A 23,935-nucleotide genomic window follows, 5' to 3' on the forward strand; every position below is an offset into this window, starting at 1 on the left:
GAATTTTCTAATCCTAGAGTTTCACCGTCTGTTTTCTATCTGAAGCTAATGCAGGAGGTAGGTGTTGGGAGACCGTTCATCTGCTATCTGCATGAGACACTTGGTGATCATCAGGAATATTTAAAATAAAAAATAAACATTTTTTCAGTTAAGTTTACCTTTAAACATGTACTTAATTTTGGTGAAATATGATTGCAAGAATGGACATAATAAATCACTAGATTAAAAAGTAAAAAATAAACTTTTTCTCTACGAAAATATACAAAAAGCTTTTTTTTTAACTTTAATTTTTATTCAGAGGCATTTGACAAGTGGAGCTGTGTGGAGAGGGGGTGGGGGTAAGAGGCACAAGTATGATTTCAGAGTGTGTGGGGGTGTCATGCTGAAATATATGATCACTTTTCCATAAACAGATACAGTCCCTCCAAATGTGTCCCACAGCAAAAAGTATGTCCTACTTTACACAGCCGGGAAAAGCTAAACAGAGGAAATCTAGAGGTGTCATCTGTGAACCACGAGGGGAAAAAAACCAAAAGGACTTTTATTTTGAAGCCTTAAAAATCAGAAAAGGTTCTTCTTGCAACAACTATTGAAAGCAAAATTAAAACAAGTGATTTGAATTTCATACAGGAGGAAAACAGAAAAGCAAAGAGTTCAAATACATGTAAGCCACAGCACCAACAACAGAAAGCAGAGGACTCCACACATGGAGCCCTGAGGAGCAGTTCTAAAAACACTGGCAAATGAAAACATTTCTACCACTTTCAGTTACTCTAAACAAGTCGGGACGTTCTCTTATCGGGGGGATAAACTAACAAATAGAAGAATGCCTCTAATTCGAATATGTGTCTAAAGAGGTAGATCAAAACAAACTGGAAGAGGGGAGGGAGGAAGTAACACAGGGGATGCTGGGTAATTAAGTATCACTTGTGCCCCTCAGTTAAGCATGGTGGCGCGCCCAGGTAGAAAGAAGTGTACATGGGACTGAGGTATTGGTGCGCGCTGGCACTCAGTGGGGGCGGGGTGAGGAGATTAGAGCCACAACTACCCCCCCACCCCACCCCCTCAGCTGAGGTAGACTGCGTTCTACTGTGGAAGCATGGATACACTCGAGCACTTTCACCACAATCAATCATATTTACATTCCACATGGAAACAAATGAAATTATGTAGATTCCTTTTTTATTTCTTATTTTTTTTTAGGTTTTGGAAGTCGGGGTTCGTTTTCTAGCTTGTTTCCCCTGCATGAGCAACAAAAAATCATTTGTAGAAGACAGAAGGTCAAAAATCATGTTCCTAAAGAGCAAAAACTACATAAATTGATGCGACTCCCCCTACCCTCACCGTGCAGTGAGTGACATTAATGTTGACGTGATGGCCAGGTACTCATGCCACTTGGTTCCTACGGAAAAACAAACCTAGTTTGGCTTCGTCAAGGCAGACGCAAGTGACCTGGGAACAACAGACCCGAAGGAAAACAAAAAGATGCTGACGACAGCTACAGGGAGGACCCATCGGTCTTACGGTCTGAGCTGCAGGCCAAAATTTAAAGAAGGACTTTGTCAAATAAAAAGTACCAATAGTAAACTGAAATGAATTGGCATTGCTGCGAATACGTGTGGTTGGCATTACTAGCATGTGTTTAGCTGTTTTGTTCTTTTTCTTCAAAGAAAAGAAAAGACGGTGGACCCTCAGGGGGAAAAACTGAGGCAATTTTTCTCTCTAACTCCTGTCAGCCGCCAGATGAGGGGCGCCAACTCTCGCTTCAGGGCCGTTATGTACAAATAGACTTTATGTACGGGGTCGTCTCAAGTCACACGTACACATGTACGACGCCCGCCACCTAAAGCACCAGAGTTGAAGGCAAGGTCAGTTGGCAGCTGACCAAAATTTTTAATTTTCTTAAAAAAATAAAAATGTTCAAAGACTAACAGCTTTATAAAGTATACAAAATACCAAAAAAAAAAAATAAAATAAAATAAAAAGAAAGGAACTTTTTTATATATAATCTTTTTCTTTTCTTTTCTTCTGAGGTACTAGATCCTGAGGTAGTTAAACAAAATGCATATTAAATTGGTTTTTCTGGGCAGCAGCAGTTCGGCACAATTTCCCAAAGTGTCAGTCGTAGCGCTGCCTTTTCTAAATATATATATTTATATCGATCTATTTATATAGTTCTATCTATAAAATGCATCCGAATTTTTTTTTTCTTTAAAAATGCCACTATCATTATGAGGGCAGGACGCCCGATTTATAATCCACCTTTTCTCAGGGGTCCTGTCCTAAAACAAGAATCTTTCCCCTAAACGTGGCCCACCCAGCCAGAGCCAACCCTCCCCCCAAATAAACCCCCGTTGGTCCGACCAGGACCTAGCAATGCCGTTTCATCCTTACAGAGAAAACTCATGAGAAAGCTTGAACCAATTCAACGCTAAAAGAAAAACTAAATCTGAAGTCAAAACATCTCGTCATGTTTAAGGTACCACACCATAGGGGTGACCGAAGGGGGGGTTTCTTCTGTTTCTAGAGTAAAAGAACAAAATGAAATAAAATAAAATAAAAAATGCACACACCCGTGGGGGACGAGAGCGATCGAGGGGTGTGCACACGTGAGGGCGGGAGATGTTGGGAGCCCTCAGAAGTACATTCTCACAAAGATGCAGAGAGGTGAAGTGGGTGGAGCCTTAGAGGCACAAGGTCTTATTTGCCACACTTCAAAGTCCATCAAGTAAATCAGGAAGGGGTGGATGTTTGGTTTCCATAACCTCTGACCCCTGAGATGAGCGTGAGGACCCACTGTTGCTTTCTTCCCCTTCGGACTCTGCTGCATCTGTCCATCTGTCGAGTCTTGAGACAGATTCAGTCACCATTCCTCCGGATCCACTGGACCATTACTTCCTGCGAGGCAGCGGAGGTTGGGTTCCTGATGGAGACTTGGGCTGCTGCTGCCTCCTCACCTGAGTCAGGATCTCCTGAATCTTCCTCTGAGCCAGCTGGACCACACAATGACACCATCAGGAACAAAGCCAAGTCTTTCCCCCCTAGCTCCTCATCAAGCCTGTGTTCATGACCCACCTGGCACGCGAAGAAGTGTCCGCTAATCTTTACAATGACCTGGTCGTTCTCATCGGGCGTCTGGTCCCTGGGCACCACCACCTCAGCACAGGTCAAATTCTGAAGCTCGTTTACCTGAAGATGCATCAAGGAACCAAATGTAGCACTGATGAGTAATTCAGTCGTGTGCGAAATCCTGTCACCTTCTCACCGTTTTTCCACCCTTTCCAATGACGCGTCCCGCAGCAAACGAGGGAACTTTGATATGCGCTTCCAGCTTCACCTCCTCCTTGGGTCCAAAGAAGTTCTCTTCTTTTAGTTTGCCAAATATACGACACTGGGCCTGTAACCAGAAGGGTTCGAGTAAAGGGGTTTTTAAACTCGGGAACCTACACGTCACTGTAACACACAAACAGCTCACAGACAGATGAAGGGCTATGGCAGGGGGCCCAAACTCTTGATTTTCATTAACAGGCTGAAATGGTGATTCGATTGAGTAAAGGCATGTTGGAGCAGGGAAACCACTAAAACATGCTAGAAAGCAGTCCCTGGGTTGGGGCTTAATGTCTCCGGCTCGCTGCAGCTACAATGGAGGACTGAGCCGCCTGCATGTGCTGTAGAAGAGGGGAAAGGCAGGGGAGTGGCAAGCCTTTCTAACGTGTGGGTGATGTACACACACACACACACACACTTATTTATTCTAATTTATTTGGAAATTTGTTTAATTTTTTGTTTTCTTGTTTTGTACGAAGCTGAAGTTATAAATATAAAAAGCAAAACGTTTGATTTCATAAATGATCAATTTGAACTCTAAGTAAACGCAAATTTTTATTGCCAATTAAGATAGATAAATCACAACAAGCAACCTGAGTTCATGTACATTTAGGGGTGGTGCTCAATACGTTTGAGCTTGCAGAGGCTGCGGTTCTGCTGAGGTACGAGCAAAGAGCACTGGGAGTGAGCTTGGGATGAAAGACGGTTCCAGGGCATCTGTTTCAGCACAGAGAATTAAGCCAGAGGAGAAAGTAGCTTCAGACGGCAGGATCTGGAGTCGTAGTTCCTGATATTTAGGCATCTCTTCTCTGATTGGCTAACAGCAACACGACTCAAACCACCGACTCTGTTAGCGCTGCAATGTTGATGTTTTATTTGCACCAGTAACACAAGCCTGGAGTTCTGCTGTGTAGTGGAGTTGCTAATGCTAACGTTAGCTTCTACTAGGCAGAGACGTTGCCGTTTCCTGATGCTAAAACAGCCTTCCCCGTTGCAAGTCAAGATGGGTGAGTCCATGAATGTTAAGTAGTCCTGTCAGACATTTCTGAACCAAGCATTTTTTTTGGTCTATTTTCTATCAGAGGCTAACGCAGGAAATAGGTGTAGGAGATCGTTTTCACGTTTAGCCTGCATGCTAACTCAGCGGCCAATCGTTTTCAATACCGAGTAAAACGATGGTCAGTGAACCTGCTCCTAAATGTGAAGGTAGCTTCACCTTAAACTGAGCCTCTGGAGGTCCAACAATGATGACCATCCTCTGCTTGGCATCCATTCCTTCTGCAGGAGCAATCTGACACACACACACACACACACACACACACACACTGAATTAATAAACAGCTTTACGTTCGTTCATCATGTTCCTGGCGTACGCTCAGCATCACACATTTCATCCGTCACTCACCTTGATTGAGGCTCCTGCAAAATGTGACAGCTGTTTGATGTGCTGACCCTGTTTTCCGATGATGGCTCCCACTGCTAGTGCAGGGATGAACAGGTGAACGGTCTCCGACTCCGGTTGTCCCTGCTGGGCAAAAACAACGTGGTTCTACAGCGGCCAGTCTACCAGTCAAATGTCACGTGGACACCATCGACTCGTCGTCCTTGCAACCATGATGCCGTTGCAGAAAGTGGGTGGAGCAGAAGCTGTTCTATCATTTAGGAGTTGGGTTTAGTTTATACTAATCCATCAGCAGCTATGAGCTCACGAGCACACGTATTAACAGAGACATTTTCCATTTATACTTGTCGGTACGGCATTTTGATGCAAAGAACTCGCATCAGGGGCAAAAATAATGTAGGTTTTGTGTGAAAATGCGTCCAGGACTAAAAATGTGCATCACTTAAGTTACGTCATGGAACCAGACATGGAGAAAAACCGCGGGAAAATGGCTGCAAGTTCAGGGAACCTCCAATCCTTCCGTCAGGAGGAAAGAAGTACCATAAATCTGGCCATGTGGTGAGTAGCAGCTACGCTGGGGGGGGGGGGGGGGGGGGGGGGGGAGAGGATTCTGTGGTGACGTGCCCATGTCCGATTTGTAGTCGTGCTAATTACAAACTTTTACTACCTGATGAATATCAAAGTACGTGACTGGCATGGTCCAAACACTCATTAGTTTTCATTTAAACTGCAGTACAACATGTGCGTTCCAGCACGTGAAGCAAAGCAAAATTAGCTCTTTAAGCTCCGATGACTTGGCATTTATTTTTTGTTCTTCCGGGGGCCCATGAGCCGGCTGGAAAGTGAGGTGGTTTAGGCTCCCTATCGGGAGTTCTTGCGATCTGTGACTTTTGACGAATACTTGGAAAAGTGGGTTGGACTCCATCCGTCCTCACGAGCCTGTTGATAGAGCGCACTTGCGACGGCGGATAGTGGCATTGCGTGTCTCCGCACCGATGCAGACGATGACGTATAAACTAGACTTAACTCTTTAAACCCCTGGTTGATCAGAAGAGGCATCTGTCTAGCACTGTGGCCGCTTCAAGCTCTTGTTTGTTGCATTTAATTCTGTGGAAAGCCACAGTTTGACTTATCATGCGTTGAGTGACCAAAGATAGTATTTAGACAACCGTTACACCTAAAGACTACACGGACAGGAAGAAGATTTCTTATCCAGTCAGAAATGAACACTGTTCTGGATCCTGCTGCTGCTGGTGTGCTCCATCGCCTTCATCACATACATGTTATTACACCTGATGAACCAGAGCCCTTTTCAAACATGATCCGCCCTCCGACAACACCACGCCGTCCCCACGCCTGACCCAACGGCTTCTTCGGCACAGCGTGTGCACCAGCAGGAACAGATAAAAATCACATTACACACTCGTTCTGCAGCCCGTCTGCAACAATAAATGTGTACATTTTAGCAAGTCAATACGTTTTCAGGCTGAAACTGGTTCTAGTTGCCGATAAAAACCTGGCAGGATCACATTTGTTTGGTTTTCCCAAAATCCTCTTTTACACGTTGTTTTGTGAACACCGTTTTATAATTTAGCCGCAAACATTTCGTTCTAAAGAAAACTCCAAAGTGACGAATTACAACACAGATACCGTCGAAACCACCTCAGCTCAACAGGACATTCACCGGTTTAGACCGGAAACGATTCACTCATTCAGGTCTTTCATGTCAGAATAAACAGGTGTGTAAAAGAGCATTGCACCATTTTCCATCTATTGAGTAAAATAGTTATTGTTATGCAGTATAACCGCGACCCATTTGCTGTGCTGATGATGTCCAGGACAATACGGTCTGATTTTTCAGCTGCTACGACTCAACACTTCACTCCGATTAGAAACGATCTCCTTGGTGTTGCACGTGTAACTGCTGGATGTCTGCAGTGGACCTCTTCACCACAGCTGTCCAACCGGTCGCCCTCGTCTGTCCCCACATGTCAATCCCACCTGGGATTCAGGAATATCGCAGGTTTCACAGAGAATTCTGTTTCCCCACATCACTCTAAACTTAGAGCCCTGCTCATGAGTGTGTTAGAAAACAAATTAGCAAACAAAATTAACCCTTTAGAATTGTGTAAAAACATTTTGACTCTTTAAGCCGGGGCTGTTCGATTCCAGGCCTGGAGGGCCGGTGTCCAGCACGTTTTAGTTTCAACTCTGCTTCAACACACCTGATTTCAATTAGTAGGTGATTAACAGGCTTCTGCAGAGCCTGATGAGCTGCTAGACAGGTGATTCACCACTGAAACAAGAGTGTTAGACCAGAGAAACCCCTAAAACGTGCTGGAAACCAGCCCTCCAGGCCTGGAATTGAATAGCCCTGCTTTAACCCTCTTATTACCAACCTGTCGCCGCCCACAGGATTGGACATGCACATTTGTCATTACCATAATTCCTGAACCGTTCAAGATATCTGTAAAATTCCAAAAGTGCTGAAAAGATTAAAAATGGGGCTTTCCATGCATATACAATACATTACGGTAGCCACCGGGATTCCCTGTCTTGAGCGCAGCGAATCACAACACAGATTCAGAGACGTGATGAGCTCGTCATCCAAAATGCTCCGTTTTATAACTTATGAATGGCTGATCAGATTAAAATAATTCCAACGGTTCCCAAAAGTACATAAAAGCAGCTTTCCAATGATTTATAGCAAGAAATCAGAGTTATGGAAAATATTGCTACGAGGGGAAATCCTGCTGTACAACCTGATTGAAACGGAGCACAGCTCAGCGCCACGGTGAAAGCAGATAACGGAACGGGGAAGCTAATTAGCATAAAAAGCCGGCATGAAATCATGGAAATGCCTCAAAGATAATCAACACAATTAGGTGTCCCAGAAGGCTTATTTATATCTGAAGACAGTGACCACAAAGAAGGACAGATCTCCATTGAACCAGGATATGAACGTTCAGTCTTCATTTTTAATTTATTTTATTTGAACAACCCTCAACTATTTGCCAATTGTAAGATTCAGCTTCATTCCAGCATTATTTATCTTTTTACAATAAATAATTATTTTTGCTAAAACAAGTTTTTGGTATAGCAGTGCACGGTGTGCAAGAGAAGCACCCCATGGCGGTGTGAGGTGTGCAGAGTGGGACTCTGCCTGCAGCTGGAGAGAAACTGCTTCAAGGCCTACCACATCAAATAAAAACGTCTGAAAGTTTAGAAAAATAAATGTTCTTAAAAGCTGCTACAAAAAAAGATACCAAGGTTCACACTTTAAGAATAGATGCATTACAGTTCAAAGTTTAAATTGTTCATTCCAAATTGTTCGCTCAAGTCATTTTGAAGTTCCTGTTCAGTAATAAATGTAAAACATTCAATGTTTTTTGCTTTTTTCACTTTTAAGTTGATTTTTAAAGGCTTTAATAGAAATAAATTCTAATTACAAACCATACACTGAAAGCTGAGGTTGTTCTGAAAAAAGGAGAAGAGTTACACACACTTTGTAATTTTTATTACAATTTTACAGCCATAAGGTTAAAAAATACCAGGCGGCCCTGTTATAATTATGGTCATAAGAGGGTTAAGCAGATGCTTTAAAACTGGTTTCTGTGGTTCTTGAGCCAGAAACTTTAGCAACTTCCCACTGGACAGCACTCTAGAGCCCTCTGCTGACCAGAAAACTGAACAATTTTGAGGTTCGGGTAGGAACATTAGAGGGAGGTCTCTACCTGCTTTATGGCGATAGCCGTTTATTGTGTTTGTAGTTAACATGAAGGCTAACAGCTTTTTCAGTTTGCCAACCATCCATAAAAAGTACAAGAGGAAGAGTTTTGGTTATTGCGTTGGCATCATGGTAAGGCCTCGACGTAAAAGTAATGTGTTTGGAGGGAAAGCTAAGCGCTAACACCATAGGTAGCATCGCCGTGGCCGACACTCGTTTGAGGAAGCTGAAGGAGGCTACGAAGTCACGGACTGATGGTGACCTGGCTTTGCCGGAGAAACTCAGGGCTGCTGAAAGACCCATCTTCTTAGCTTGGCTTTAATTAACCATTTATTATTCTTAGAGTTTGTAGTTTAAACTTCAGTGTGCAGATGTTTTTAGGATACTGTAAAACGTGATTGTGCGGTGTGGTGTGCAGCAAGAGCATGAGGGGTAGGGGACTGATGTGTGAGACCTGGGTTTTTAATCCATAAACAATGTAAAGCACTTTGTGCCGACTTTTTCATGAATAGTCCTCTACAAATACGTTTTTATTTGACTTGTTGCTACCGGAAGTATTGATATTTATAGTCTTGACAGTGTGGAGCTTTTTACTGTGTGACTTATTTAGCATCTGTTGGTTCGAGTTAGCATTAGCTCGCTGTTATGCTAAGTTCATGCTTCTGGGTCAGCTCCACAAGGGAGAGACGCACACGCGTTGATGGATGTTTTGCGCTGACTTCTCCGTCTCCTGGGGAGTGTTGCAAAGCAGTTCCCCGCCCGGACAACAGAGGGCGTAGCGCTGTTCTGGGGTCTCTTGCCAGGTATCCGTACCAAGAGTGTGTTTACTATTGTGTTTCTTGTATTTCAGAGACTTTATAACAGATAAATTTGTCCCTCGTTCCCCTTCACCTCTTCATGCGCTCGCCACCTCTAAAGCCACGTTTCCCGTCATTTCCATCTGCAAATAAAACGCTTGTTCTGTATCTTTTTACTCCTCCAGTCACGGGGAAATAAAACATTCATATTTGTAGTTTTTCTGCGAGGTTTTCTTCTAGCTTCTCCGTGTCTAGATATGATCAGCTCCATTTTTAAGGACACAATGGCGGTGCTGTTGACGAAAGTGACGACCTGACCAATCGCAAGCTTGCGTTGGTCTTGTTCGACCGATGTTTAGAAAAGTGAGCTCCACTCCGTCCATCCTTGCGAGCCTGCTGTAAAGCCCTCACAGGGACAAATAATGGCGTTGTGCGTCTCTACGCTCCTGCGTTTGCGTCAAACTACAGCAGGGCTGTTAACGACTGTTGCAAGTCCACTTTCTACCTAGGAGGGAGGAGTGGAAAGTCTGCTTATCGTTGCTTTAATAGACTCATATGCCCAAAGGAACTGAATTGGTAAAAACAAGTAGCTAGCTTGCTAAGATAAACGTCCTTCAGAGCCTACACACCTCCATCCATCTGAACAGATACATGACAACCTGCATGAACCTTCAGGAGGCATCTAGAGAAACCTGCAGCCAACCCTAAGCCCTAATCCTGCAGCAAGCAGCCACAAGCCGTGCAAAGCGCTTCAGGATGGGTGACTTACAGCAAGGGGCTGGCTGCTCTCCGACAGCACAGAAGCCCAAAACGGCCCCTCGGCCCCATAAGGACTGCACTAGAGGAAAAAGGACACGTGAAACCCAGTCGCTCTGGACTTCTCGTTTTAACCAGACATACCCAAAAATGTACGAGTTTCTCAATCCACTTAATAGAAAACACAACCAAGTCTTACTTACACCAAACGAACATCCGCCAAGCGCTCCAGGGGGCGGGACATTGGACATTGAAGGACCCATGCCTGGTGCTCCGCTGGGGAACAAACCCAACGCATTCAAATTCAAGCCTGGAATGAGGTTGGACTGGAGCTGCAGAGAAATTCAGACGCATCGATAAGCATGCAGGTTAAGATGGAGGAGTTCTCGCCTCTGCAAAGAAAACAGGAATTCTCACGTTCATAGCAGCCATGTCGCTCTCGTACGACTCCCGGATTTTCTTCATCACCTCCTGCTCTGCACTTGAGCACGCCTCGATGGAGCCCTTTATTGTGATAGTCCGCTCTGGGTTGTAGAGGGTGAGATCCTGCAACCTGGACACAAGCCATCAGAGCAGAGATGTGCCGTTTTAGCCGCTTCACTTACAACTTTGCTGCATATGATGCAGAGAAAGGCGGCATCAACAGCCTGGCGTCTCACGGTGAGATGGTGATCTTGGTCCCCGTGTCCTGCTCGATTTTCTTCAGGTTGCGTCCTTCTTTTCCAATTAATCTTCCTACAAAGTTGTTGTGTGCGAGGATCTTCAGTGGAATCTCCTCAGTGCTGCACGACAAGAGCAGTGTAACAAACCATCAAACACTCAACACTGGGATCAAATCTATTCATCTAAGAAGGAAACACCACCCGAGCACAGAGAGAACAAATGAAGTTTAAGGCCTAGTCCACACGTAGCCGGGTTTTTTTGAAAACGAATAACCGCCCCTCCAAAAACTTGAATCCACATCACCGCGTTTTAAAACAAACTCTGTCCACACGTACCCGGATAAATACGTTGTTAAGGACATGCCAGACCTGTAGGCGGCAGTACTTCCCCCGTTCTTAACCTCGTCCTTCGTCTGGGGTCTTCCGCAAGGAGCAGTAATTCCGCTTGCAAAAACAAACAAGCAGAAAACGCTTGGACAATTGATAAAGCGAGCGCAGCTCTGAGGGCATCCATGCTGTCGGCTAGTGTAAACACAGGTCGCGCACGTGATGTCAGCACTTTTTTCGTCGCGGAAAGTGACGTTGCGGACCTTAAAACTCCGGTTTTGTCCGTCCACACGCAGACACCCAAAACAGAGAAAACGCAGATCTTCACTTTGGCCGGAGTTTTTAAAAAGATCCGTTTTCGTGTGAAAAAATTCCGTTTTCGTGTGGATGACAGGCCAAAACGTAGAAAAATATCTACGTTTTGGCAGATCCCCGGCTACGTGTGGACAGGGCCTAAGTGTCTGAGTTACTTTGTCCTTCTAGTTAAAAATTAGCCGTTTTTAGGAGCCCAAAATCTGTTTTAGTGGTGGCTCTCACGCTCCCTTCAGGAATCTTTAACCCTTCCAAGCCATCATGTTCTACAGCTCCGTTCACAACCTCCAGTCACGATGCTCACATCTAATCTTTGTGTTGAAACAAGCCGCTCACTGAACTCACAACTTTGTGTCGAGGGCTTCCTTCTGCATGATCTCCATGATGGTCGTGCAAGCGTTTGAGCAGCCTTCTGGGGTGGAGTGGATTGTGATGGGCTTCTCCGCTGCACCTGCGTTCTCCTTCCTATGGATGTCGATCCTGGTGTAAAGAACCGGACGACCAGTCAGCACGTTCCAACATGAACAGTAAAAGCGATTTTCTGAATGTGCAGTTATGTCCTGACCTCCGTGTACGTACTTTGAGTGGGTCTGCTTGGTGATGTTGCGGATAGTGGCGCCCTCCTTGCCGATGATCGCCCCTACAAACTGCGTGGGGACCAGCATGCGCAGCGGGATGTCTGACTGGACTTTGGGCCGTGCTCCCAGACCAGGAGAACCTGAACGAGGAGGTCCACGAGAGTTGAAGGTCCTCCTGCCGCCCGCAGAAGGACCTTCTGGTGCAGCCGTTTCATCTGGGATATAAGACACTTTCAAGGCGAAGTTCTCCATCATGGATCCGTTCAGCTTCTCCATCGCACTGGGAACGCAAGACATTCCAGTTCTGTTTACTAGAGAACAGCTCAGTGACCTGAATGCAGCCTTTGACACAACTGCACTAGGAGACTAACGACCTGCACCAACTACACCGTGGTAGTTGGACTTCTGTACACCAGGGGGCACTACATGGTTAATTTAAACCCCTTCCTCTCCAGCAGGCTCATCCACAAACATGTGACCACTCTCCCCTATCTCCCCTCTGCTACAAGCTTCAACAACATGAAGGTAACTGGATGCAGTTCAATTCAAACAGTTTCAAAGACATCAGAGCAGACGTGTACTCACAGCCTCGCTTGGTCCTTGGTTGCATATCGAACACTGACAACGGCAGTTTCTGTATCAGTGTTTACTGTGAGAGAGAACACACACACGCACACACACACTTTGACAATACAGCCTCCTTTGTTTGATGGTTTAACTTTTTCCAACAGTGGCGATCAACAAACAGGCTAAAGGGTTTCCGGTGATGTTTTCAGGTTGACCATCTCAGACTCCATCCAGCATTAGTAACTCATCCAAGAAAAGGTGTGTAGATGCAGCCACTGGATTTGTGTCTTTTGTAAATATTAGTCAGAATGACCTCTTTTGCTCCTAGATGTAAAAACAAAAGTTTACCTTGTTCACAGCTCTCTACTGCACCGTACTGAGCAAGCATACCGTCCAGAACCTGCGGAAGAGAAGAGCCCTGATTGCATCACTGATTTTAATGGTTAGTTCTTCCTTTGGAAAGCCTTCAGATTATTTTGTCATGAGCTAATTTTTACACTTTATTGTGAAAGTCTGTCTACCAAATGATGATTTTGTCTTTAAAAAAAAATACAAATTCCTATGAAACATTTGTTTCCAGTGTGTGATCCCAAACATGGGAGCCGATCCGCGTCACAAGCTGATTTTATGGATCAATTCATAGACGGCCAACTGTTGGCTCCAAATGTGGTTGAACCACAAATGTGACTAGATGCAGGCGGGAGGAGAGTAGGCTCCCTAGCTAAGCTAGGACCTCTGACCACGCTAGCTGAAGCCGAGGCCACAGCCCCTAGAGCTCAACCCCACTTTCTAACCAACAAGACTGCAGCCCCCAGCCCCCACCTCCTCAATGCCGTTGAACCACCAACCAGGCAACCTCCCGCCTCCCTGCCATCTGCGCTCCCCGCCATTGGCTGCTCCCACACTCAAATGAGTTTCCTGAGGCCGAGCCTTCCCGCCTGCTGGCTGGCTTCTCCGCTCATCCGTCTGCTGAAGCCAGCCAATGGGAATCCAGGCCATTCAGGAAAGGGTGGGGTACATTCCAGCAGGAAGCAGCAGCTGAGGGGGAGGGGTGTTGGTTCATGGTACACATTCTGTGAATCAGCGCACATGGAGGGGAAGGGGAAATGGTCCAGGCCCACCCACCCACAACTGCTTGTGAGCACACACTACTACTACTCTGCCACTATTCTCTTGCTCGCACACACACACACACACACACACACACACACACACACACACACACACACACACACACACACACACACACACACACACACACACACACACACTCAGTCTTATCTACGTGATAACACACACACACGTCCATGCATTAAATAACCTATTCTGCACCTTGATTCTCTTGACCCCACCCCCTCTGAAGATGGAGGGAACTAAGCTAGCAGCAGCTCGCTACATGCTAGGAACACGGCTGGATCTGGACACGCGTAGGCAAAGCCAAGCCCACCATTACAGAACCCTGAGCCCGTCTGGAGCCATTTGATCCGTTTCAAGCAGGCTGAGGTCCAAAGCTGGGCATCAAAAAGATTTCCAATAGAAAAAATAAATAAACTAACTGTGCAATGTAATTAAAACCCTCATTGGGCTTTGTTTGTGTTTATAGGGCCAAATATTTAACACTAAAACGTCAACCCTCTGCAGGAGGAGCTGAATAGAAACACTCCAGATGCAACACCAGGATCTGGAATTTTTTTTATAACCCTTTCCACAATAATCAGGTGTGTACAGATACACACTTTATTTCAAATGAAATATTAAAGATGTTAAACACACACAGCCAACACCGTCTAGCCCTGAACTCTGACCGTTCGCTGTCGCCATTCCCATTCAGGTGCCTTTTCCATGTTCTATTAACCCTTCATGGAAGCAGCAGATCCAACCCGTGCCTGAAGAACGTCCAATACAACTACGCAATCAGAAACGGTTTTACCAGATCAGATGTGTTTTGGGAGGATTTTTGAGGAGTGCTGGCTCGCTTATTAAACACCTAAAAATCCACATCGGACCAACGGGTTCCTAAAGTTCAGAGATCTGCGTGACGTTTCAGTCATTTCTGACCGGCCGCAAAAGCTCGTAGATCATTTCAAATAACGCAGCGATTTAATTGTAAACAATTCTAAACATAAAAGCTCTTTATCATAACTTACTTTTGCTGCATTTCAATAAACAAATGAATACATGTAAATTTCACAGATTAATTTGTTTTAGTGAAAAGTTTGTTTGGAATTTTTTTTAGATCTGACGTTCATTTTCATTCATTTATTTTAAATCACAGGCTCATTGGCTAATTAAGGGTTTGAAGAGAAAAACTAAGCGTGAAATCTTTTAAATCATCTTTACAAGCCAGGCAAATTTTCAAAGGAGCTTCTGGTTTTTCTCAGCTGCTTATTCCTCACGTGAAATTAATAGCCTGAATGAAACCCTCTCCTCCAGTTCTGACCGAAGCTCAAACCCTCGTCGAGCTAGTCATCATGTGCATGCCCAATTGAGATCTAATGGCGAGGGGACTCCTGAGGCCACTAAACCAGAGTCCAGCCCGATGGTGCCACACCCTGGAAGCAGTTAGCAGCCTGTTAGCACTCACCTCCCACTGCATGTGAGGCGGGATGTTCCTGATCTGCAGCTTACAGCTCCTGGAGACACAAGGGGGGTGGGGTGGGGGTGGGGGGACACACACACACAAATGGTTACCACTGCTAACAAAAGCACAGTTAGGCAGGCTGGTCCCTATAGCCACCTGACTCACCTACATGTCAGGTGGACTTGAAGGCCACTCAAGCATCAGAGGGGAAAGATGGGGGCTCTAAAACACTAAGTTTTGCTTTAAAAATAAAAACACACCACACCCTTCAACCACACCGCCAGAGAGTGCACAATAATGAGACGTAGTTTAACAAAAAAGAGCGTTGGACAAAAGGAAAACATCACGAGTGTTTGTCCACACATTTGTGCCCCGCGGTGACGAATCATGAGGTTTCCTCCACATCCTCCTCACCCCCAGCAGCTCCATACCCAGGAGCATCATCCAGCTGTGGTTTCAGGGGTGGAGGACGCGTGTGCATGTCTGAAACACGAATTTGCTAGAGAAGAGACACCAGTTCGAGGCCAAAATCACACCCTGGTTCCCAGAGCGCTCTCATGTAGCAGAGGCAAGCGGAGCCTGGCAATTACAAAAGGTGCTGCTGGGCTCAGTCACAAAAAAGCAGCAGAAATCCCCGGCTCAGGCCGGCACTATCTGAGCTCGCTTCTTCGGGTTTGTGTGGGACGGCGTGAGTTTACGCACCGTCACACGCACGAGGGAACTTGTGGATCAGAGTTTGAACGATTGGCATCGGCATGTGGTCGTCTGGAGGAGAGAAAAAAGGCACAGGCCACTCCAAAGTCCACTCTTAACACACATCACCCTACAGGGACAAACTGCACCTATAGACTGGAGCTAAAGCTACACTTTGACCCCGGTATCAGCTTCACACTCGTGCTACAGGAAAGGGAGCAGCGTGCAGCCATATTTTTCTTTTAAAGTGGGCACAGCTTTTCCATTTTCTCCATTCTGCTCAAATTAAAGCAGTACAGGGTTTAATAAGCTCCTCCCCTTTTAATATGCCATATAAAATCTCTACTAAAGTGTGCTGCAGGAGAGCATCAAGGGCTACGATACTTGAAATTCCTCAGCTTAGCCACTGCAACTCCAGCTCAGGACAACAGTTGGGACATGAGCAAATCACTTCAATGTAAACGAGCAAATCATGTTAAAAATAAAAATCCTGAAGAACTTTCCAACAGGAATTTCAACCCTTTCCGCTCCGCCATTCCTGACTCATCTCGCTCCTTCTCCCTGTACGTTCAGTGGACTCTGCATTGCAATGGGAACCCCCCTCGATTCCAAATGTGCAAATTCACAAAGTACTTCCAGTTGGATTAACCTATAGCCACACACACACACACACACTCACACACACACACACGTCAGGGTATGTGGAGTGGCGGGGTGGGGGTGGTATACATTCCTAGTCTCTGCATTTCGTTTGGGGAAGTGTGTGTATGTGTGTGTGCGCATGGGGTGTGGTATAGAGCATGGGGGGTGGCCCTGTTGCAGGCAAGGGTAACAAGGGCCCTCTCTGACCTGTGGGGGTGGGGCCCTGTTGCCATGGACACGGACAAGTCCACTGACAGGAACATGTAGAGCAGGGTTAAACCCGGGACGGGAAGGAGGGAAGGCCCAGGAGTGACTGGGGTTGGCAGTCATGTGACGGCCAAGAGGCGGCCAGGCTCCTTATTTACTCAAAAATAAATAAATAAAATAAATAAAGACCTATTTTACACATTTGGCCTCTTGCTGCACAGACGAATGATACACACGCGTATAATTATAAACACGCAGTGACGGAGATCCACCAGTAGCATGTTCATTCACCCAGACTGGAGCTCTTATGGTAGACGCGAGGTGTGTGCTTAAGGCCCGTCCTCCACGCAGAGGTTCTGAGGGAGGGAAATCGGGTTTCTGTTGGACTGCGTATGCCCGCTCTCCCCTCATGAGCAGAGTTTAAACTCGGATACACAGATTTAGAAAATAAATAAAATCAAGCCTGAATCTGAAGTTTCAACACAATTCTGTCAGACTTTAAATATAAGTTAGGTGGAGGGACAGGGGCCTCATTCACCAGTGTGTCCCCTAAAGCTCCTGTCCAGAGACACAGGTGGAGCCCCACAGTGACCTCGTGACCCAAAAGTCTGGTGCTTGAGTTGCACCGACACTTCTGCAGACAGTTCTGATAAGATTTACACTTTGTGTTCATTTTGTTCTCAGTTAAAAATACAAAAAGCCTCAAAATGGACAAATTACTACAATTACAACAAATTACACATTTAAAAATAAACAGTTTCTGTATTCAATCAGCATGACACTTTCCTTTTAAACACACAAGTTGCCTTTTCTCATTTGGGATTAATTTTTTCCAGCCAGAATCATCTGCACCACGACTTTTGTTCACTTTTCACTTTCACACCATGCAGCAACATTAAATAGCAAAACTGTTTATAGTTGCCATTTTACACATTTGTGCCAACAGCAAGAAATGTAGGTCAAACCGTACGAAGGTTAAGATGCTCGACTTTCTAATAAAAATAATAAATGACCTACATTTGTATAGCGCCTATTAGACTCCAGAGCGCTTGACACTTTAGTGCAGCACTGACACACACACACACACACACACACACACAACAATGTAGCCACAGCTGCACTGGGGCTCACCGAGAGAGGCTAACCCCCAAATTCTACCATCTCAGCTCCGCCCCCGCCTTCCGCAGCCGCTTGCTTCCGAACTCAATTTTACTGGTACCCGCTCTACAACGGCTCCGCTCCGGTGCGGAGACCTGAAGTGGTCAAACAAACAAGCATGCGCGGGATTTTCGAGATCTTGCGATACAGTCCGAGCAATAAACGCGGAAGTTAGATCCAAACACCCGTTGTGTGGGAGAAGCATCGACATGAACTGTTTAATCTGCCCATCATTTGTGTTGAGACATCAGCAGTGTTTGGATCAACAAAGTGTGACTACTTTGATTGTGGAAACTGTACTTATGGCTTACTTTTGTGCATTTAAAGTTCAGCCGCCATTGATAGTTGTTAAAAGTTGTTAAACCTGTGCATATGAAACAAAAAACGCTTTTTGTTTATCGATTTATTGTGAAAAAACCGAAGTTGTGCTTGCTCCTTTTCCTGTTGGGTGGTTGTGATTCCTGTCCATTGACTGCGGAGGTGCTCCGGCGTCCGGAAAAATAGGATCAATTCTATTTTTACCGGACACTGGAACAGAGGGCGGCGCACTGCCGGAGCACGGCCGCAGTAGTGGAATTGCTCTGACTGACTACAACGGGAGCGATTTTGCTCCGGAGTTCGTGCCGGAGCGGAGCGGAGGTAGTGGAATTTGGGGGTAAATGCTCATGCTGACCACAGACCAACAGAGCCAGCAATGAGTAAGTGTATCTTTGATAGATGCAAATGAAGAAACAGGCACAAAATGCTTTCAATCAGAAAAATATAAAAATTTTAGTGTCCTTTAAAGGGCGTGAGATCTGTTATTCGATTTGCATCAATTCAGCCAAAAACACAAACTATCCTAGTAGGGACGGGTACCGAATTCGGTACATTTTAAAGGCAGACTGAGTTCTGTGGTACCCACAGAGAACCGATTCACGTGATATGAAACGGTACCTTGTTTTCATGTCGTTCGTTAACGAGAACTAGCGAGACAGCGACTTGCCAAGACGGACAGCAGCGAATGTGCAAGAACATAATGTCGTCAGTGGCTGCGGGCGAGCTGTAAACAAAGCAAGCAGCATGGCCGACAGAACGCCTGCAAAGTTTGGGTCCACTTTAATAAAGCCTCTTTAAGAAAACAATGCTGCCAGTTGGCTGCAACGTTGCGGCGGCATCAGGGAGCTTCAGGTTGTTTATAAGTTTTTACAAAAGATGTCTGTATGAGGGGGTATGGGGCGTCATACGGACCTTTTATTGCGATCAAAGCCACGCCCATTAAGTTTGTTTTTGTTTAACAAGTCGCTCCTGAAGGTGTCGGTCCTCCACAGTCCTGTGCAGTCTCCGGTGATCCTACCTCCAGCTCCAACAGAGAAGCTCCTGGAGCGCTGCATCGCTCCAGTTTATCATCTCAACTGCTCCCGTTTACAGAAGCAGAACTTACGGCCCGCGTTTACTTTCATGTTCATTATAGTTGCCAGCCTGAGCTCGGCAGCAACTCCCCACAAGATCATGACACCTCCCTCTGTTGGTGTAATATGCAATGACAAGTCCGGCGTTTTGGTGATATCACTACAAGCGCGGCGTCGCGAATGCCGCAGAACACCCGCAACGCCACGCCGCCACATTAACAATCTCAGTGAGGCATCGTCATCTTAATCTGCTCCAGCAAGTAAATAAACTGTTTAAGATAACAGAAGCTCAAATATCACGCTGATGTTATCAGCTAATGGTGCGTTCGCTTACTCCTCAGAACTCAGAAATTCTGACTTCCTAGTAGGAAAAAAATCAACTGTTTAAAAAGGGCAACAGGATTGTAAAAAGAAAATTTTGTTGACAGCAATGAATTTTGCATCAGTTTAATTTGCAGTTTATGAAACTACAAGCACCCACCCATCACACCATTTGTCCAGAGGGCACAGAAGGAGCACCTGGAGTTGGCTTTTAGTTTGTGAAACACCACAATATTAAAATACAAACTGTTGCGTGGTACTGAAGCCGGTTTTAGTTTTATTTGTAGTTTATAATACATGGTATTGTTCCAGAGGGTAGAGAGGAGGAACAGGAGTCCGTGGAGCTGGGTTTTGGTGTTCGCATCATTTAGAAACCGTTGTGGATTAAAGCTTTCATTCTGAAGAATTTTCTACAACACTACACTGATAAAATACCAACAGTTGTATGTTATTTATCTTCATCAAATATGGTATATATTCCATTAAGAGATCTAATTAATTATTAAACACTCAAATAGGTACTGTTAAGTAATTGATTCCTAGGTACCGGGAATTGGTATCGTATTGATTCAAAGGTACCCATCTTGTAGCTGTGTGGAGAATTTTGGGGGGTTATTTGGGGTTTTGTCACATTAAACAAGATGTTTATTCTTTTTCTGAACTGAAACACTAAAAAAAATGCTTCATGTGTTTGCTTAAAGAACCCCTAATGTAGCCCTCACCACCACCCCATTCCCTGTGTGCTGTAGCCCCTCCCCCTTCAAAAGAGTTCAAAGGTGAAGGCAAGGAGAGACTGGGCCAGCCAGCTTAAGTTTGCATGCTGGAATGTAAGGACTAGTGTGTTATTCTCCTCCTGCTAGCAGTGATCTGGTGCCCCTCTCCAAATAAATATAATCACAAAGGGTGCCACCACCTCTCAAAACTCCACAACTGTACTAGGGGGACTGACACACATTTACTTTATCAAACTACACGTCAAGAAAATAACATAATTGTCACATGTCCTCAATTTTTTAAACCCGATAACTTATTTGATCAGCAGCATGAATACTTTAAAAACAGATGTCGAGGGGGAAACTGGGCATTTAAAAAAAGCCACGTGATGCGTTAAATGCCTGCAAAATTCTAATAGTAAAATATGCTACACGGGCACCAAAAATTTCACCATAAAATAAATCTAAAGAACCCTGGTCGAATTATGTCGCCAGTAAAAAAAATACGCACACAAAAGCCTGAAACTTTCTTCCATTTGACGCACATGAGGGAGAAAACGCGCATACACAGCGCCATGTGGGGAGCACTGGAACGCAGCCGCTGCGTGACTCTGACATTTCAGGTTTTTCGTGACTTGGGCCCCAAAGCTGCCATTCCTGCGCGTTTGGAGTCCATCTCATGCAACAGCAGCACAATGTGCCGAGGAGGGCGGAAGCGTGGGGATGACGGGCAGATCCTCAAATGGACGACTCCAGCAGGCCCTAGCGCTGCTCAGCCGGGATTCAACCGGCAACCTCTCAGGTTTAAACGCCACTGGTGTGTTTCGTGTCAGATAAAATAAATACGTGGTGGATTTAGGAGCCGTGTGCACTGTACAGACGTGGAGGGAGGGAGGCCCGCCAGGCGCCCCTTTCATTTGACCCCGGTGCATTCAGGGACACAATACGTCCATTTAAACCCATTTTAAAAAGCTACAAACGTAGGAATTAATGCATTAGTCTCAAAACATGGCATAAAAAGGGCTTTGCTGTAGAAAATGGCTCCAGAAGCGTAAGCCACCAGAGCTAGTTTAACCAAACATCACCTACCTTTGACGTTTAGGAACCGAGTGCTCTACTTCCAGAACTTTTCCGTGAAGTTCAACTTTACCTAGAAAAGAAGATAAAACTGCTTTTAGCATTCCTCTTGCCTCACGCGGCCTCCTAACCCCTGTTTTGGAGGGTCAACTCATCCTATTTTCTTGTCTCGTGCTACAATTGAAGCAGGAAAACATGGCTGCGCCCTGGGTGTCTCCAGCTAAAGGTGATGCGAATTAGTAAACGTTCAAAGTGGGGCACGAAGCCAACAGTAAAAGCAGGGTGTGGGGGTTTAATGCAAGGAGCTCGCTATAGGACGGGGAGTCAAAACTACACAAAAGCAGAGGAAATGTGGCATGGCTCAGCAAGTTGGCCTACATTTTCGGACTAAAACGCAATTAAATGGGCTTTTGTGTCAGCGTGGGCTCCACGGAGCAGCGGGCTGGGGCTGCACGGGGCCCGTGGAGCGGCTCGTCACCGGAGAGGAGCAGAAAGCCTCCAGTGGGGCTAAAAGTGAGTGAGCCACAATGAGGTTGACTCCACGGCGTGCACAAGCGCCCATCTGTCCTGCACTGCTCGCGCAAGCTCCGCGCGCACACACACACGGCTGCTGATCAACCTTTTAGTTTTAAAACTACAAAAATAAAGAGAATTTGAGTGAGAGGAAAACGTTTGCGTGAGCCCACGGTGTCAAAAGGCCAAGCAAAGGTTGTGTGAGACAGAAACAAATGGATACACCCCCCACCCTGCAGGACGTGCATGCATTTCTCACACAGGGGGCCTAAAGTCAGCCAACCTGGACCAATCAGCAGTTTTATTTCACTTTCTGCATTTTTTTTATTTATTTAACTTGTTGAGGATTTCTCACCTGAGAGAACATCGATGGCCCTCATTGCGGTCTTCTCGTCCGGGCAATCCACAAACGCATAGCCGGTCTTGACTAGAAACGGACCACTGTGCGGAATCTTCCACTGCTTAAAGATAGTTTCCAAGTCCTCCTCGCTCGCCTCCGCGCTCACGTTACCAATGTATAGCTTATTCATGGTCCACGCCGAAATCAGGGACAGTCTTGACGCTGAGTGGGGAGAGACGCGGTGTTTGGAGTCGCCCGAATCGCCTTTACTGTACTGTGGAGCGGCGGCGTGCTTCCCGGTCGTTTGAGAGCCACAGATAGATTTAAACTGGCAAGCTTCTCCGTGCGTTTGCGCTCCCTCGCCCCACTGTCACTATCGCGCAATAAATAAATGCTCAATTATTAATCTCGTGTCTCCAAACGATGGCGGGCTGGGTGGAAAAAAAGGAGGAGAAACTACTTTGTGTCTTCCCCCCCTTCAAAAAAAAAGCTTGGCAAAGAGACAGAGAATGTCACACACACGGTAAGGTTGGCGCCCGCCTCTAAGTCTAGAGCCTAGAATAAGAAGAAAGAAGAAAAAAATCTCCGGCTTTTTTTTTTCTTTTCCTTTTTTTGAATGAGCCACGTGTTCAAACTACAAATCAGCCCACACGTGAGGAATCCCAATTGCTCAATTAAGTGTTTGGGATTGGGAAAAACTGCACGGGAATCTGGGGTGGAGACGGCAAAGAGGGGGAGTGAGGAAGAAAAAAGAAAAAAAAAACAAGAAGGGGAAGAGTGGAGTGGGTAGAAACCTGCGGAGCCGCGTGCGTAAACGGAATCCGTGAGAAACTATAATGTCTTTACTAGAATCATCGTGGGCCTTTCTTCTGCGCAGCCTGGATGCTGATTGGTCGGTTGGGGAATAGTAAAACGGCAGTGCGCTGCACTGATGACACCGTTGGAGGAAAAGGGGGTGGGGCCATTCATGAACGATGTTGCTCTATATTGTTAAACGGTGCATCTGAAACATTGCATTTGATGTATTTTGGCTGTAAGGGGAGGACCCCGAGCTGCATCATGGGCCCTAATGCAATCTGGGAATGACACGTCTACCACCAAGCCCACATGACGGCATCCATCTTCTCCAGCAGCGTGGAACAACCATGCTCTCTTTTATCCACGACTCAAAGTCCAACAGCAGGCCAGATCCATGTGGTCTCCTCACTGGTGGGGATCCTCAAACAAGATGGTGCTCCTCCACGTCACTTGGTGGTTTTTAAACCTGTTTGGCTCGTGTGTGAGGCGCATGGCGAATCTCCTCTACGTGGATCTGAAATGAGTGAAGGGGAGCGGGGTCTCCAGAGCGCCATCACGTACCAAAACAAAACACAAAGATCGATGATTGATTAGTAAGCCTAGCGAGCCAATCAGCAGGTTTTAGCTCTTTTAAAATAAGTTCGTTTAGTTTTTAAATGAAATTACTACTTTTTATAATAATGAAACAATAATGTTTTGTCAGATGGAGACATTGAAACCTAATAAATCTGTTTTTAAATGCATTCTTAGCCAGATTTCTAAAGATCAGCTGCAGGTCAGCACAAGGATTATTAACGTCATGCTGCAGAAATGGTCCAAAACTCCAAGTAAACAGTCAAAGCAGGACTAGTTTGAGATTTTCAACTGCTTAAGCCTCAAACGGAAAATGTAGTTCATGTGTAAGAAAGTCATAAATTAAATTTAGACCTTCTTCTAAGTGTTTTTTAAAGATGCTCCTTCGCTGAATCTATTTAGAAAATCTCATGTAACAATTCAGCGAGTTTGCGTAAATCATTTTCTTTAGTTCTGGTTCTGATTCAGACCGT

General features: G+C 45.5%; 1 protein-coding gene across 4 annotated transcripts; it reads right to left on the reverse strand.

Moving 5' to 3' along the window:
• Positions 1-523: 523 nt before the first annotated feature.
• On the reverse strand, positions 524-22,938 carry igf2bp3 (insulin-like growth factor 2 mRNA binding protein 3). 4 transcript variants are annotated; one of them, XM_015955812.3, is made up of 16 exons: positions 22,107-22,938; positions 21,251-21,311; positions 15,040-15,088; positions 12,804-12,855; positions 12,474-12,537; positions 11,890-12,168; positions 11,656-11,790; positions 10,669-10,791; positions 10,427-10,562; positions 10,213-10,341; positions 10,023-10,091; positions 4,733-4,852; positions 4,544-4,618; positions 3,266-3,397; positions 3,076-3,189; positions 524-2,993 (listed from the first exon to the last, which is right to left on the reverse strand). In XM_015955812.3, exons 1-16 carry the CDS (start codon positions 22,279-22,281, stop codon positions 2,892-2,894), a joined length of 1,815 nt encoding a protein of 604 aa, XP_015811298.2. In that variant the 5' UTR covers positions 22,282-22,938; the 3' UTR covers positions 524-2,891. The 4 variants fall into 4 exon arrangements, with proteins under 4 accessions (XP_015811298.2, XP_015811297.2, XP_015811301.2 ...); XM_015955811.3 differs by having other exon boundaries at positions 4,733-4,855; XM_015955815.3 differs by lacking the exon at positions 10,023-10,091 and having other exon boundaries at positions 22,107-22,937.
• Between the last annotated feature and the right edge of the window lie 997 nt (positions 22,939-23,935).

The sequence above is a fragment of the Nothobranchius furzeri genome, chromosome 11, assembly GCF_043380555.1.
Source record: "Nothobranchius furzeri strain GRZ-AD chromosome 11, NfurGRZ-RIMD1, whole genome shotgun sequence".
NCBI classification, from domain to species: Eukaryota; Metazoa; Chordata; class Actinopteri; order Cyprinodontiformes; family Nothobranchiidae; genus Nothobranchius; species Nothobranchius furzeri.